Source organism: Pungitius pungitius, chromosome 3 (assembly GCF_949316345.1).
Source record: "Pungitius pungitius chromosome 3, fPunPun2.1, whole genome shotgun sequence".
In the NCBI taxonomy this organism is placed as follows: Eukaryota; Metazoa; Chordata; class Actinopteri; order Perciformes; family Gasterosteidae; genus Pungitius; species Pungitius pungitius.
Genome location: NC_084902.1, coordinates 8,785,341 through 8,803,556, shown reverse-complemented (window position 1 = coordinate 8,803,556; position 18,216 = coordinate 8,785,341). Strand labels below are relative to the sequence as shown.

The 18,216-nt window shown below is 46.1% G+C and overlaps 1 protein-coding gene across 2 annotated transcripts in view; it reads left to right on the top strand.

Moving 5' to 3' along the window:
- Positions 1 to 18,216, top strand: part of rsrc1 (arginine/serine-rich coiled-coil 1) — a 92,848-nt gene that overhangs the window by 30,861 nt on the left and 43,771 nt on the right. For both annotated transcript variants that reach the window (XM_037462775.2, XM_037462774.2), the window contains exons 5-6: positions 2,003 to 2,039; positions 11,692 to 11,743. In XM_037462775.2, the coding sequence (XP_037318672.1) occupies positions 2,003 to 2,039; positions 11,692 to 11,743 (89 nt within the window). The remainder of the gene's footprint in view (positions 1 to 2,002; positions 2,040 to 11,691; positions 11,744 to 18,216) is intronic.

Genomic DNA, 18,216 nt, shown 5'->3' with positions numbered 1-18,216 from the left:
AAAACATCAATCATGGCAAGTATATTAATTATTTAATATTGTGGCGTAATTCAGAAATCGATGCTGCCTCTGCGTTGAAGGCACAGAGAGCGGAGGGAGGAGGAAAAGGAAAGCTCCGTCCTCAGAGACCTCAGCAGATTATATGATGTTTTGAAAAGAGAGATGAGGATGTAAAATGGAGTGTGTGTGTGTGTGTGTGTGTGCGTGTGTGCATCTAATGGATAGAGTGATCCCTTCGGCCCTGGTGTGACTGGACAGCTTTCCTCTTGATAAAGTCCAGCCAACAGATGACAGAGTGACGGATTAAATGCAAGTGATGAGTTTAGTAAAGGTTGAATCACTAAAACTTGAATACGGGGGCTAAAAAAGACTTTGTTGTAAAAGGGCGTGCAAGGGAGGGCGAGAGAGAGAGGGGAGACTAAAAAGGCAAAGTGAAAAAGAGTGGAGGAGGAATCGAGCGCCGTCTCTCCCCTGTGTTGGATTGTTTCTCACTAATTGCGCTTCATTAGCAGATTACACACACTGTCACCACGGTAACAAATGTCCTGCTGTCCGGTTGCCGGGCGCCCGTCATGTATAATGAATGTTTGTCAGGATGTAATGTAATTACAGCTAGATGAAGTTTGCCTTAGTGGTTGACTTGTCTGCCTGTGGCAGAGGCAAAACATGCTTTCTTCGCAACTTATTCTCTGGTTGTTTCTTTACTTTGTTACTTTTGTAAATGTTTTCATTTAGCATTTCAGTCATTCCTTCATACTTGCTCGCTCGTCCCCCCCCCACCCCCCCACCCCCCCTCATCATAGAAAACGGCAATGATGCTGGAATGGACGAGGTTTGTGGTCACACTGAGTGGGACCCGGCCCGATGGATGGATGGATGGATGGATGGAAGTAGGGAGGAAGGGAGGGAAGCGGGGAACGGACGGATGGAGGGAGGGAGAGTTGGGGTGGAGGGTGGGATGGATTAGACATCATGTCATTTTAGAGATGGTGTAGATTTACACTGTGATGCTGCTAGCTGCATTAGCAACTGAAGCCTGTCGATAAGCCTCTCTCTCTCTCTGAGACACACACACACACACACACTTTCGATGTGAAACCCCTCGGCCAGGGTGAGGCTGTCAGTAATAGGGGCCAAAGTTGGGGGCGAAGGTGGGGGGGGGGTTCAGGGATCGGGTTGGGGGAAGTGTAGGGGGCTGTTTGTGTTCTCTTGATCTGTTGATTTCCACTGCTGAAAATTTGAAATGTGCCAAAATAGCATCTATTATTTATTGCCAATTTGCTCTTTTTAAAACCGACTGCACCCCTCTCCTGTCCTTCCACTTCCACGGCCCGCCATTCTGCTGTTGCTACCCTGAGAATCACACACACATTAATTATTTTAATAATTTACAAATAATACACTGAGTTCTTTCGCTGCACTTGGAAATTGTTATTGCCAACAGTGCGGCAACACGATGTGCTAAGCTCTGTCCGGTGTGTGTGTGTCTGCAAGCACACGGCACTTGAGTCAGAAAGGATGCAATTGAGATTATTCTTCTCTCTTTTGAAGATCAATCGCTGACCGTTTTTCACTTACACTACTTAAACTACGCAAAGCTACATGACAATTGATTGGTTGTTTAGTCACTTTTCAAGCTAAAATATATATGTATGAAATCTAAAATGAAAAATGCTCTCATTTTCTCTTGATCTTCTAATGAAAATAAACTAATGGTCACACAGCCGTTTTACGTTTTTGGGCCATTTTCTGACTAAATGGACCAAACTGACATTTTTGATAGAGAAAATATAATAAGTTGATTAGTGGGGTTAAAATATTCATTGGTTCATAAATGTTCATTCAAACACGCTTGAATTGAATTTGTTCTTCTCTCTCCCTTATGTGTATTTATCTATGTTTATTGTTTCCGTGTAAGCACCTGCAAAAAAAATATTGTATTAAATTAAATTTTGTGTCTGAGCTTTATTTACAGTAGTGGAAATGTGTTGTTGTGTTGCAGGGAAGCGGCAAACATCAAAGCCAGATTAGAACACCTGGTAAGTTTTATTTGACACCTCCCTTTTATCCCCCTCACAGCGCGGGCGCACACACACACACACACACACACACACACACACACACACACACACACACACACACACACACTTTGATATCTGCATTCCTAATGAAACAACGGCATTGGAGCGGAATACCTGCAGTTAGAGGCAGGGAGAACGAGCAAAGAAAGTGCTGAAAACTGGGACAGAGGGAGGCGAGTGTGCCCCCTAGGGCCTGGTCAACCCTTTTATATTAGCGTTTCATTTATCTCACACACACACGGAGCATTTTGTTTGTGGGTATTTGCGGGATTTCTGCATTTTTGCAGACCTGTTTGCTCATAGATGAATGAAAGGAGGATTTTTTTTTTCCTTCTCCTCGGTCCTGTCAGCTTGGCGCCTTCTTCCCTCAGTCTGCTCCCATCCGTGGGTCTGAGGCTTGCCGGAAGCGTTCTCCCGGGACAGCCCTGAAAAATTTAATAGCCAACGTTCCCGGCATTTCTCTTGCTACTCCCTTTAATTTGGGGTCAGAGATCCGTGCAACACAGTGCGAAGGTTCTCTCTCTCTCTCTTTTCGGTTGGGAACGAAGGGAGGTTTGATGTGCCCCATATTCCAAGGGATGAATTATAGAAGGGGGTCAGCGAGGGTCCTGGCTCTCTCCGGATGTCACATGCCCCCCCCCTCACCTCCCTGCATATTAAACCTGCGGCTCCCAGCACCTAACGCAAATGACCCCCCCCCCCACCTCTCCACTACGCAAATGACCCTGAATATGGCACAAATATGACCGACCCGTTGGGTTCAAACAGTCTGCAGTGACCTCTGATTTGAACGCTGGGCTCAGTCGCAGAATGGCTCAATGCTATTGACCAATCAGAAGTGATTGAAGCGGAACGAGGCCGGAGTGACTTTGCCTGTCTTCTATTTCCCAGTCTACGTCGAAAACTGTAAAATGTGCAACTGTAACACAGCTATTCGTTCTCACTCCGAAGCGCGTGGTTCAATCGTGCCACGAGAGATGGTGAAGCACTGAGCTCTTCAGCTGTCTTTAAACAAGCCCCCCCCCCCCCCCCCCCCCCCCCGTCCTCCAATTCACCGCTCCCTACTTTTCGTTCCGCTGTGGGATTCTTTCAGGGCACTGCATCGCGTATGGATTTCTCACTCAGGTCAGACACTTAAATAAAATGATGGACATTAAATATAGTGCACAAGGTAGTAATGGTCTAGTTTGGCTTTGGAGATGTCTGTGGCCCGGTCTGTAGGTGTGATTGATGCATGCTCCATAAAGAAGAGGAGGAGGAGGAAAGGGGGGTCTGAATTATTCACGAGAGGATTACTTGCATAAACAGTATTAATCAATGTGTGTATTGGGAGTTACATCTTGGCAAACATTAGGTAATGTGTGTCTCGTGTTGGGATTGGACTTCCTCTTAAAGGCAAGTGGAGGAATGTGAGCCGATGTCCATAAGTGATACTGGATCGGTATACATCACAGACTGTGTAGGTATGGATATATAGACGCGTAAACATGTACCATGTTATCATTTTATCGTGGACCTGTAGCAACCTGCATGTCGGCATTCGATTCTTGGTGTCCGTCGAGTTTTAACACTGCACAACGCACACAAACACACATCTTTCTGAAAACGTGACACCCGAGTGTTTGAATTTATGGGTGTGTTTATGCTCATGGGGCGATTGCTCCCCTGTAGTCAGCTGCCCGGGGAGCGCGAGACTCTGATTACGAATCGGGACGCAGAAGTGTAAATAATGTCGCTCGTCCACCACCCCCCACCCCCCTCAGAGGTAGAGTTTCTCTCTGTACCTGGCACACATATATATATATATATATATATATATATATATATATATATCCTTGTGGGTTTCTAAACAGGCGTTTATGACGCTGTGTTGATGAACTGCTCTTAAGATTACTGCATCAACCATATTGACACTCACAGAGTTGTTACCAAGCCAAAGTAAAAGTAATCCTTTGACGTAGCTACCCGGGGGGCCCGGCTTACTATCAAGGAATTGATTTGAATTGATAATTTTGCAGCAGCAACCATAAACTGTTTGTGGTTTACCAAATAGAACAATTTACAATCGAAAAAAGGAAACCGCCAGTCCAACGTGAGCATCAAGCCTCTGTTCAAATAGTTATTTCGCTTGATGTTTCCTGATGAACACTAACACTGCTGCCTAGTGTTAAGTTAACTGTGCGCAAACAACCGGTGCAGTAATTAGTCGTCCAATTAGGATTTATGTGGTCTGAGGTTTGTTTTATTGTTCGTGTTGGTTTTGTTTTGGCATTTCAGCAGATTGAGCGAACGCGATAGGTAGTGATGCCGAGAAAGAGACTGAAGTTAATTGCTCCCAGCGCTCCGCGTTAGTTTCTGCTTTTGTACTGACACACACGCACACACACACACACACACACCGACGCATATTCACACATATTCCTCGCCGTGGGAGTAACGGAGCGGTAGTGAGAGAGAGGTGGCCTACAGCAGCTAATCAGTGCAGATGCACATCTTCTAAGAGCAAAGTGGTGGAAAAGCCAGCAGCTCAATCAATACACGAGGAATCAGCCTCATCAGGATCACTCGCTCAATCAGCAGCTGCACTCATCGTGCTACCGCACACAGCGCCCCGGGGCAGCGTAGAACAAGAAGAAGAAGGAGAAGAAGAAGGGGTAGGCCAAGAAAAAAGAATGGAAACAAGAGCAGGATAAAAGGGCGGATCAGTCCGGGGGTTCAGGCCGAGGTCACAAGTCACAGAAAACTGAAATGACACATCTGTGTTGTCATTGGAGCATTCGCGTTTGGTCGCGATGGGACTTTGAGGTTTTGTAAAAGCAATTCAAGTTTTCGCTTTTAACCGAATTATTAACCCACGTTATTCCCACAGAGTTGTACATATGGAATTGTTTTCAAATTGTTTGTATATGATAGTTAAATACTTCAGATATCTCATTTTTTTGGGGGGGGGGGGTAAATAGGTGACAGTACCACATGACAAATTTAAATCAAGTTTCCTAAATGGCTATTAAGCATTTCCCCGAACAGTAACTCGCTTTACTTGAAGTCATTGTGAGCCGGATGGTAAAAATCGAATGTAATCCAAGGATGCACCACACGGGTCACCATTAGTGTAGCAAAGTTAAAAAACCCTTTTTAATGTCATCATGAAACAGGAATAGGCTCAGATACCAAAATGGAAGAAGCATTCTTCTTCATATTCCCGAACAGCTTTTGATTAGAACCGAGTGTTTTAGTGGCATTGTGTCGTCTAAAGTTGCCCGACCCATTTATCCAAGCGCTGCACATGGCCTCCTCCAGGGACGGCTGGTGTCGGCCCAGCGTCCCTTGGCGAGGTGAAGAGTTTACCGAGGCAAATGGCCCCGTTGGCCCACTGACGGATGGGCAACAGCAGCTGGAGTCAGGAGGACGACTCACTCACACGCGATGAGCGAGTTGACTTTAAATTACCAGGAGTTGACCATTTATTTTCTATATTTTGTGTCCGTCTTTAATTGTCTCATTAGACGCGTGCTCTTTATCTTTCAGTCGCTTTCTTTCTTTGTCTTTGTCCCTGTCCGTTTCTTCCTCGCTAATATGATTCTAAAGGATAAAGAGGGGAAAACGGCTCAGAGAGGGAGATTCGGGCAGATAAAGGAGGACCAGGGGAGGTGTTGGGGGGGGGTGCTGTTGATAATCTGCAAACAGATTTCCATGCTTATTACACTAATGATTTCATGATATTTGATGTGTCGGCGGGGGTGGGGAGGGTGTGAGCGGGGTGGGCTGGTCTCTCTCTCTCTCTCATATCTCAGCGGCGCTGCTAAATGATGGAGTAATTTGAGTGACCTCTGACTCGGGACAGGCCCAGACGTAATTGCATGTCATTCTGGCACAGAATGAGGGAGAAAAGGCGGTGTGGGTGGGGGGTGGGGGGGGGGGGTCCACAAAATACTCCAGCCGTTCCCTCCTCTCTTGCATATCACTTCTTTTTCTGTCTCCTTTTCATGTGACCTCATCACTGTCTTGCTCTCCATCTTGGCGCCTGTCTCCCGTTGGCTCGCTCCTTGAGTGTTTCCAAAAAACAACCCCCCCCCCCCCCCTCCCAAACAAAAGAAAGATTGCATTAATTTTCAAATGATGATATTACATTAAGCGTCGAGATCTCATATATCAAAACGTGAGAACTACTCCCTTACTGTATGTGCTTCATCTTAATGGTATCGCTGGATGTCAAGGGCATGGAGGAAATTAAATCGGAAAGTGCAGATAGACCAAAGAAGATATTATCTCTGGATGATTGCAGTTTTGATAGGTATTCCAGTGATTTCATTTTCTCCGGATGGGGAGAAGATGAGTTAGCCTGCACATTTGCTCATTTTTCTTCTACATGATTTATGTGAGTTGAGTATAAAACTCTCTCCGTCACACCCCCCCCCCCCTCACCCCCACCACCTCCCCCTTTTATCAGGAAACACGTACATGCATGCTCTCCCACCCGCACGCGCACACACACACACACACACACACAGACACACATGCACGCAGGGTAGTAAATGACTGCCTTTGACTTGTATCTTGGCCGGGGCAGTTTATATTTGGGTGCGTACTTTTTATGTGGTTGGCCGAGGGCAAACTACAGTGCATGGGGTGTTGTGTATTTGTATGCCCGTGCATGTTTTTAGCGTGTGTGTGTGTGTGGGTGTGTGTTTGAGTTTTGAATACATGCACGTAAGATAGCAGCAGAGCCATCAGCGGGAATGAATCCAGGGAGACGGGGGAGTGTCATTACTCAGACTTGTTTACATTCTAAATACGTAATGAAATCTTGTTGGTAATAATGACGGGAATAAAAGTTTGGGAAATTGTAAAAGTGGTGAAGTTTGAGAAATGAGCCCCGGCCTGTGAAATAGCATTTGGGGGCAGGAAACAACATTATTATGCAGTGCTCCTCCCTGCCTGGGACATGAAGATGAACTGCTGGGGGGCCATAAAATGCTGTTAGCCCTAGCCTGAAGTATGGCACATTGTAAAAGAGCCCTGATCCCATATTGCCATTATATATAAAAGTATCGCCATACACAACGTTATTTTTCATATAAGATGAGCTCCGATGCAGCGGCCCGGGCCCCTCAAATACATACACTGATAGGCAGATTTTTTTCTCTCCCTCCTTATAAAATATATAAATAAACATATTGCAATGGAACCCATCTCTGCCCTGATCTTATAGACCTCGATATTAAAAACAGAAATATTGCATTTTCTAGGGGCTCTGTTTTCCCCTGTCCTCTTTTGGGTTTGGGATATATCAGTGCGTTTGTTTTAGGGGAGGGAGGCGCAGGAGAAGAAGAGTAGAGGAGGCGAACGCCTGAGAAGAACGCAACAAATGAAAGAAAAATTGAAACAGATGAAGACTTTGAAAATATAACGAGATGAATATTCAGCATATAAACTCCAGCTTAAAGTGAGCGAATGCTGAAACTGTTTATTGACAGATAATAAGGGTCAAAGGCGTGCCTTTATTAAGATTAATGTTACAGTAGATGGACTCAAGATAGTGTTCTGGAGAGATTACTCGTTTAGTCGAACCCACATTGGATTATTGTATTGATTCATTGATCCATTCACATTCTTTAGGGTAGAATATACAGAGCAGAAAAGAGCTGATAACTGCATCCCGAGTGCCCCCTAAAAAATGTGTGATGACCAATCCGCATGTTCACCGTACTGCATTTGATCCGTTGGCTTTGATCATTCAGTTCCTTTAGACCAGTGGTTCTCAACTGGTCTGGCTCCGGGAGCCACCATCACCCCTTAATGACAAACCGCGGACCCAAGTCGAGGAACATTCTCAACATCTCAAATTTATTCAAAATCAAGTTCATAAGCTGAATTTTATATTCAGGATGTTTAATTATCCTAAAAACCCAATGTCTCCCCCACATCAGAATGGTTTGACCCAACCTGGCCCACGCTGCTGACGAGCTGGCAATAAAACCGACACATTCCGCTGCATTAAAAAAGTCCCTTCAAAATAAAATCACAGGATGAATTTTTTGCGATTTTTTTTTTTTTTATTCTAATTTTTATTTTCCCACACAAAGGCCCGCGACCCACTAAAAACTAAAACTAGTGGGTCGTCCGTTTTCCTCGTATGAAGTCTTTCTCTCGAGTGTGTCTCCTTTTTTCTTTTTTTTCTTTTTTGGTGTGGGATGGAGCGAGTTTGATCTTTCTTTGAGGAGGCGGTGTACCGCTCTGCCCACAGTTCTGCCGAATCCGGCCTGTCTGACCTTATCCGACCCCATCTGGCCTCTCCCATCTATTCATTTGCTGACCCACCATACTCTGCTTTGTCTGGTCGGCTTTGGGACCCAATAATGATATTAGGCCCGTTGGCCCACACCGCCACTACAAATAGATGAAATTTCCTGCATGCTCCTTACACACTGCGCTGCATTGTTTTTACCAGGCCGAGTGAGGGTTTATTTATTTTCCTAACGGGACGTGTTTATATTCAACTAATGGGACAGACGCTGGGCACTTAGGCTCAGCTAAGCGTGTCTCGGTGTGTCTGTCGTCGCCGTGGTGACGTAAGGGAACGAGCTGGAAGGCCTACAGCGAGCAGACCGCTTTAGCTTCCTGTCACATTTACGGCGAGCGTTTGCCCCAGTAGAGCGGGTGTGGGTGTCGGTGCTGGCGGTGATATCTTGAAAAATAGTAGGATCATTTATGACAGCTCCTTAGAAAAGAGGATGTCTATAAAAAAAAAAGACTTTCCTTTTACACCCCGATGTGAGAGAGAAATCCATTTCCTACTGTATGTGGTTGAAATACGGGCGGGTCAGAGTGCGGGGGAAAGGGAAGAAGGTCGGGATTTAAACTTCACATATTCTATTTGCAAAACAATTTCTGTCAGTATTCATGAGCACAGTCGACGTGTGTGCGGTTACATTTCTACTCACCTTTTTAACTTCACATGCGCACACACACACACACACACACACACACACACACACACACACACCCACACACATAGTTCTTCCCTCTGAGCCTCATGTTTGTTTGTGTGAGTCGAAAAGACGCAGTTCTAATTGAGGGGCGAAGCCACTTCAGATGCAGCTCTTCCCCAGTGGGGGGGATGGGGGGGGGGACACGGTTCTGCCTCCGGGGAACACAATTAACGCCTTTTTATTGTTTACTAATGAATTACACACAGAGGAAGCGGGCATGCGCGTGTGAACCAGAGCGAGAAACGGAGAGTTTGTCGGGAGGCACAAACATGCGTTTTTGTGCGCGAGTACTTGTGTGTGGGCTGTGAATCATTATGTTTGCTTAGTTGTGAGTTCACTTCTGAGTATCTTTCACATCCCTTGATAATTTGGTATTAATTGGCCTGTTTCTGCCTTCATTTAGTTCTTCAGGCAGGAAGCACATGCTTTTCTTTTTTCTTTTTTTTCCCTTTTTCTCCTGTGCGTCTACCTAAAAAATAATTCAAGGCAGCATCGCCCATGGAAGAGCACTTCTGGGGCGCCCAACACTAAAACTTCCCGGAACGTTGCACTCCGCTGGCCACACGCCAGCCACTGGCGTCAAAGCAGGTGTGTGTCCTAGGACGCCCGAATGGTGCGGTGAGGACGTTGCTCGGAAGTTTTAAAGGGCGGCAGACAACCTGCTGTATTTTCAGTATTTTCTTTTCCCCCCTTCTCTGCGATGCAGTGTTGCGAGGTGCTTGCAGCACACCGTGACCGTGTGCGCGTGTGTTTGTGTGCGTTGAGGACGCGTGGACTTAACACGTGCCTTAAGGCCTATGTAAACAAATGCTAATGTAATTACCCGACGGGGGCGTTTTGAAAAGCTGTAACCAAGATGATTGCACAGCACACAATGATCAGGTTAGTTAAGATGTGATATGTTGCTGCTTTGACTCGTTGCACCAAGACCGTTTCCCCGCGTCCTTCTAATTGTTTCGGCACGCTGAGCCCGTCACCATTTAATTGGGTTTGAATCCTTCCCAGGCCAGGGCCATTATTTTATGGCATGTAATCCTTGCTTCTGCTGTACAGAAGATGCTTGAATAAAAAGGGGCAGATCTTTGCCCGTATCCCTTTCCCATGAGGGGAAGATGGAAAGCGTGTGCGTCTGTGTGTGGGTGAAGGCCTCAAGTGTTCCTCCTCCTCGCAGCATAATAGTGATTAGTAATTTCAGCTGTCGAGCAGTGCCAGTCAGTGTGAGCGTGATCCACTATGTCACCTGCTACAGGGGATGCACACACACACACACACACACACACCGACATCGATGTTGCGTTAAGTGTGCGTCAGTCTGTCTGCAGTGCCTTGATGTGCGTTCCGTCTAGAAAACAGAACCCTGACATCGCTACATTAAAAGGGGTCATTATATTTCCCTGGCTGCCACCGAAAGGTGACGTTTTTACAAAGTGACACGTTTACAGTTTGATAAATCAGATTTTTTTCTTTTTTTGTTTTGTTGCTGTGGCTGGGGTGGATTACACGGGAGAAGGAAGGGTGGGAGGAAGCGCTGCCTGTCAGCGACGCCCCGGCCCCGTCGTCTAAATGATGCTCCCAGGCAGCGGATTCCGCTCCGCTCCCCATTAGCATTTAATTTCTCTCTAATCCTACACACAGTCTGCACCGCTGCATGGTAACGAGGGGCCGCCGTGCCACGGCAGCGCTGGAGTAAAAAAGAAAAAAAAAGAGAGACAACAACCTCGGAGAGCAATCTGCAGCCTGCTCGCCTTTTACAGCCCTGTCGTAGCCATCATTCTTCCGTGACAATTAAGACCCTCAAATCTAATAGCAGTGATATTGGAATTACAGCGAGACCCTATTGAGGGCATGTCAGGAAAATGGGCTGCGCCTCCCAATACAGCTGTCAAAGCCCCTCCTCCCCCATTTCATGCCCGCTAAGCGTTTCAGACGCGCGCACACACACACACACAGACACACACACACACACACACACACACACACACACACACTTTGGGGATGGGGAATATGTTGAGTCTTTGGCTGTGATCTTTGTAAAATGTGCTCTCTGTGCCCTCTTATCCAACTCTCCAAAGACTTGTTACAGCAGCTTTTGTTTTCTCTCTTCTCCTCTCACTCTCTCTCTTTGTCTCTAAATTTCTTTTCATCTCCTCTTCATTGATTCTCCCTGATGTGTCAAGAGATGTTGATGCTTTCTGTTTTTCACCAGCAGGTTCTTATTTTATTTTTTTTACATCTCTCTTTTTTTCTTCTTCTTCTTTTTCTTCACACGCGGGCGATTAGACTATTAGATCGGTGAAGTTGTCCCCCGGTGCTCCATGAGGACATAATGGCCGCTCTTAAAGATTATCACGGGTGAAATATGTCCAAGCCTGAGGGACACAACAGTTGTACATATTTCACCGATGAAGCTGTGCGGAGTGCGGAGGCCGTCTGCCCTGTTATGAACTGCTCTTTGTGATAACTCAGGCAGAATGTGTGGATACCAAACAGGTGGATGGACACCCAGCGACACAGAGGTCGCTCGACGTAGCAGGAGCCCACCGGCTCGAGGAGTTGAATGAAACGAACGCAATATTAACGTTGTTTTTGTTGTTGTTCTGTCGCTTCCTCTCCTGCAGACTCCAGCAGAGCAGGCTAAGGTCCGAATGCACATGGTGCTGCAGGCTGCCGGTAAGCGGAAATCATTTTTCTGTTTCTCTTCCCGTTTAAAAAGAAGACAATCGTAACAATGATGAAATGTTCAAGCTGTTGCCATGCACGTGACTCACTTAAAGACACAGAGCGAGGGCCCTGTGCAGAGCAGCCTCGGTCAATCATCTGATTCACTAGAGATCGCTCTCTAACCAACACACATTGCATTGCCACACATTGAGACGATGTCATTGCTTTGGTCCAACACTTTGCCTTTACACAAATTAGTCACATCAATTAGTTGCTACATCTGCTGTCATTCATACACACACCCGTGTGATGTGACCTTAGGGCCATGCAGTCATATTTATTTATATTATGTTTGGAGATGTTGTGATTTTATTTTTTTTACACTGATTCTTCATTTACGTTTATGCATAACGATGACAGGGAATTAGTTAAGCTGTGTATTGTTTAAACATTTGGTGAAAGACTGACACCAGCAGACTAGCAACTAGCAGTGTATTTATCCATCGATGTATCGATCATATGATTACCAATCGAATATGATCGATGCAATGGACATCGTCAAGATGTCTTTGTTTTGTAATTTCCATGGCGTGTCCATGCAAAGGCCCCTCCTTCCTCTAGAGTTCAGTAAGAAAATGGTCAGGTCTGTATTTTCTATACCTCGTATTGAATATTTAATGATGAAACCATCAATTTACCCAACTATGAACAAGGCCTTCTGTTCCTGCACCTGAGGGTGCTGCCTTCGATCCTGATCCTGAATCTCCTTTGTGCTATACAAATGAATATTTTACCCGAGTCTATTCACATGTGATGAATCCAACCGTGTCAATGTAGCGAATTCTTTAGTTTAGAAAAATCTAATTGTAAAGGCACTTTGTTTCGCTCCTATTTTTCTCCCGCGCTTCACAGCTGCAACTCTGCGAGCTTGAGTTGAGCCTCAGCTCTGCAGCACGCACACCTCACCGTGGGCCTGGACAGGACAGGGTTTGTTTTTTGGGACTTGTTTTCACACACACAGAGTCACAGCATACAGCCCCACTCCCCACACCCACCCACACACGCACGCACCCACCATCACAATCGCACACAAAGACAAATGCATACTCACCCTCTCCGGCTCTCCGCTCCGAAGGGCTTCTGGGTCTATATTCACTGCCGCTTAATTTCAAACTCTCCTCCCAGTACATAAGTCATAGTTGTCACCTTGCATGTGGTGTATATATTCCAGTGTGTATTCGAGGGGTAGAGTTGCGAGCCAGATGTGACAGGCAGAGATTGACTGTGGAGAAAGATGTCTTCGTGTTTACAGGCACGCACACACACGCGCACACACAGGCACGCGGTCACACCACTTCAGAACAGAGCTCTAATTTCACCACAGGAAATATATGAAAGAAGCAGACATCTATATATCATATATAAAGCACCCCGGCAGCCACACACTTCACTTCACTTAAGACCCGCCTTAATGAACCAATGAGCCACTGATCAACGCCGCCCTTCCTCTCTGGGGCTCCAACTTTCCGCCGCATACTTAGCATACTTCATCATACCTTCAAACGTAGTATAAACGCAGAAAATTTCCGGGTATTTGGAGGTGGAGGACAAATGGACGCCTGTGTTCCGTTTGCCTAAATATTTTCTGGGTTGCGGTTCGGACGCGCCGCATCTCCGTGCCACCTCAAGGCTAATGTTGCACTAATGGTGGGGAAGCATCATAAATTTGAGCATGTGGCTCTGAGTGCAGTCCAGACTGGTGCAGACGCGGGCCCAGGGCCAAACGTAGGACTAGTGGAGAGGGCTTAATGCACTGGACATGTGTCTGGTTTTCTTCTCTCTCCTAGAGGCTTCCAATAGAACAGTTTTATGGAGCCGTCAAAGATTGTCTCCACTAGAGAGCCCACTCTGGCCTACATCAGGCCTTCAGGTGCCTGTGATAATATCGCTCCTAACAATGTACAGTAAAATACAAGTGGACAGCTGATCTCTACTTGATAGAGCAGGTTGCAGGACTGATTCATCATTTTATTTCTGCTTTTTTTCCCCCCTTCTGTGTGGTTAACCATTGAGTGGCCTCGTTAATTTAAATCATTTTTCTAATAATTCATCTGAAGCCCTGCAGCTGGTAAGCCGCCAAAACTTTAAAATGAATCCCCGTCCCATCGTTTCTTCCCATTTGCTTTTTGCTTGTCCCTCTCTCGTCTATCTGTCCTCTCGCTCTCCGTCCCGCTGTCTTTGTTCCAGCGTTCCGAGCGGACCGAGGGAGATACGGCTAGAAAGAGGGAGGGATGGAGGGCGAGAAGGAAGCAGCAGATGTTGGGAGGTTGTGTGAATGTTAATGTCCTGACGTAGCCGTGGAGCTTAAGCCTCCTCCTCCTTCTCCCCTCCGTTCCTCTCTGAGCACCCGCCAGGCTTTCTCTCTCGGGGTCTCCTGACATCCTTAAAGCCCGTGGCTCTCCTCTCTTCTTCTCTCCTCCACCCCTTTCTCCACCATCCCCTCCCTCCCACCTTTTGTCCGTCTATGGACTCTCTCTAGTCAGTAGAGAGCAGATCATCCCATGGCTAAAGCGGCTCAGGCCTTTGTGTTGGGGGGCTCTGTGGACCTGTAATGAGCCCAGTCGGCTGGCCCGCTGGCCTGCTTAGCACTCACTGGGGGCTTTCAGAGTGTGTGTGTGTGTGTGTGTGTGTGTGGGATGACGAGGTGAGAGGAGGAGGGCAACACTGGCCCCCAATGAAAGAGCTGGATGGATATGTTTATGGGTCACTTCCTGCTTGGCCTACATATCAGACACACACATATCACATTACTCCTCATATTTTCAAGACATTCACTTGCTAATTTAAGCAATAATAAGATCATTTTCACACCTGTAACTTCCGCTTTCGATACATAGAACATACATACATAGAATGCTGGCTTTTTATTTATTTATTCTGAAATATTTGAAATATATCTGAATTTCAATCGTGGCCGTTAGAAAATGTAAATTAATAGAGATGATTTCATTCCAGCAGCATTTGATCCGGGAAGTGCTGCTGGGAATATTTGGACAGTATATAAAGTGTCGAGGTCATAACCAAAAGCAGCAGTCTCCTATGTGGCATCCTCATTGTCTGAATTATCGGCGTCTGCTCTCCACATACATATATATTTATTTATTAATGTATGTAATGAGCAAAGAACTTTCAAATGAAAGTATTTTTCATTCATATATACTTTCTGGCACACACACACACACACACACACACACACACAGAGAGCACCCTTACATGTGTATTATTCTCTTTACTTTTCAGCCACTTGCTCTTTTCAGAGCGGTGTCCGTTTCCTCTCGACTGAGCATGAGCCGTGTTCTCAGCAGCGGGCCTCTCCTTATCCACACGTCAATAGGGAGTGTTGGCAGAACACCCACTAAGGACCCGGGGGCCAGGGGTCATCAAAACCTCCGTCTTCTCCCTATTTAAACCTTTGACAGCAGCAAAAACAAACAATCCTTAAGATCTCATCAGAGGCTTGAACTTGGCAGGGTCTCACTAGTCTGAATTAACTTCCTCTTTTCAGTTTGTCTGTTTGACACCTGGCTGGAGTCGGGGGGGATGTTTTATCTTGTCGACTCAACCGTTCTGTCAGTCTCCGCCAACAAAGATTTTTTTAGTTGATTTGTCATTTTTTGTAATATTTTTCATACTTGTCCAGGATTAGGTTTATAGATGAAGCTCAGGAATGAAAAAGTTCTGTATTCATTTAGCTATTTCTATTTCAAATTTGTTTTGCTTTTTATATTTGTTTTCAAGGAATAGAATTCAACTTAAATGTGTGATTGATTTTTATTTCATGATGAAGCCACTCTCACTTTTAGCAAGACGTGAGTAGTATGATTGTAAAATGAATGGATAAATGAGCAAATCAAATGAAATCCTCCATCATTACCGAGCAACAATTATTGTTTGGCTGTAACCCGTTTTCTGGCAGCAGTGAAATCTGGTCTTCTTTCCATTTTCTTTTTTTTTTTTAACTAAATTTTTAAGATGACAACTGTCAAATAGTCGTCGTCCCCCCAAGTCCGAATTAACCAGGGGTGCCGTGAATCAGTTCACCCTGAACATCATCAGCCCCCAACGCTGTGGTGCATGTGCACCTCTTCTCATGTCTGTAGGAGTATGTCTCTGTCTGTTCACGTCTGCTCTCTGATTGAGTGACTGACATAAAGAGGGGGGCCGGGGGGGGGGGGGGGAGGGGCAGCAGCAGCTAAGCTGAGCAGCATCATGCGATGGGACTAATTCTTCCACAGCAAACACTGGGTATTAGGCTCCTCGGTCGCAGCAGGGGTCCTCGAGGAGCCCACATACGCACCCTTTCTCCGCTTCTGCCTCCAAGTATCCCTCCCACCGCCCCCGGCCCACCCCCTAAGGCCCTGACAGATGTGCGCTGAACAGACCACATACATGGAGGGTGTCACCTTACCCCCTCTGGAACTAAAGGGCTAATGCGCCACATTTAGGAGGCTGCCGCCCTTTGTTCTGCCAGGGAAAGAGGTGACGGGGATGGGGAGGCTGAGACGAGACCCAGCGCTTTACGCGGCCTAAATCTCCTTCTTTATTTCCCTGGGCTGTCTGTGTTTTTTTTTTTTTTTTCTTCTCCCCTGAACATCAACTTTCCTCCGTCCTCGTTCTTTCAATTTTCTCACAGCCTCTGTGCTTTTACGGTCATCTCCCGGTCGCTGCTGGATTAGTTGGGCGGTGAATAATAGTCATCACACGTTATCCCTCGCCATCGTATTAACGTAACTCCGGTCGCAAGGACCACTTCTTGTAGGACGCAACCGGGGTGAGTGTCACAAACGCCATTCAGCAGCGAAGCGCCATTTCAAAGGGGATTTCTCTTTTCTTTTTGCACAAACACAAGGGAATTACCCAGTAATAACTCCTAACCACATGTTCCCTTTACTAAAGGTGGGGTCTTTTTTTGGAAGCAACAACAACAGCAGCAGCAGCACTTCACAAACAGACTTTGAGCAGTTTGAACAGAAAGGAGGGCTTTTGCTCTGGAGGTGTTTTTTTTGCCTGCCAGAAAATGGTAAACAACTTGCTTAGAGCATTTAAAAACAAAACAAAAAAAGGCCGCAGTTATTTTGCTGTGAGGTTCAGTTTTTTTTCCGCTCTGTCTTGCAATATTACTGCTGCTGAATTTGTTTTAATGTAACCATAAAGGTTCAGTCAAAGATCAGATCGAGCAAGAAAAAAAAGGGGGGGGGGGGGGTTTCGAATAAAACAGCTAATCATGACTCAAGGAGTTTAATGATTAAAACATTTCGGTCCGCTGAGGAAACTTGCAAATGTTTACCCTGCAGCACTTAAAGGCTTCAACTTGAAAAATCAGCAGAGATGCTTCCAGGTTAGCTACATTAGCGGGATTTAGTGTGATACATTAATTTCTAGTTTTTCCGTCTAATTTTTCCTTTTGTTGGTTGAACTGTTTTGTATTTGAGCATAACGGCGTAATCGTGACTTCCACCGTATTCAAACAAACGAAACGATGACAAAACAGAAATCCCCTTAGCATCTGTGCAGGAACGTGTCTCCTGACGTCCTTTGGAAGGATAATGGCACAGGGATGTCCTGTAATTTAGTCTCTGTAGCCATTGATCAGCTGAATTTATGTGCCATTACCTCACTGTTCCAGTCAACAGTCGTAATTATGTCTGCGGGAGAGAGAGATAGAGAGAAGGGAGGGAGGGAGGGAGGGAGGGAGAGGCTTCCAGTTACACAGGAACCAAATACCTGAATAAGCTTTTATCAAACAGCCCCTGCCGCTCACTTAATAGCAGATTGACAGTAGTGGCGGACCGGCTGACCTCCCAATGAGCGGGGTGGGTGGGTGGGTGGGTGGAGGGACGGACGGACGGACGGAGGGGGGGGTTTGTTGAGCTCCGTTGGAGAGCCATACCTCACAGCGAGAGCGCTGTCCCTCAGGCTGTTATTCTGACCTCCTCAAAACAAGTGCGTTGACGCTCTAAAACGTGCATGTGAGTTTAAAGAATGGATGCGTTTGAGACGAGTCTCTGTAGTCTTCTACACCTACGACTGGATTATCCTATATTTCGGTATGAAATGACCCTTCCGAGTCAAAGGTGCCTCTCCACATCAGGGCGGGCTGAGTGACCTGAGCACTGTATGGATCAGGGCTTTATGTGCAATGGATTTTTGGTTTGTTTTATAGGTATAATAAACACAGCCCGGCCTCTCGTCCTCCTACTCTCCGCTAATAGTGCTGTTCTTGCAAATTTCCCACTCGAATAAAAGCCAAGCGACCTACACCTGCTGCAGAATATCAGCAAGCATGGCTGTGAGAACGACTGGAAATAGGAAAAAGATTTTGACACTAAGGCACAAAAATGTCCATCTCAAGTTGCAACATGAGCAGGCAGCTACCGACCAAACTATGCGCGACACTGTGAACAGACAATTGTTGCCGCTCG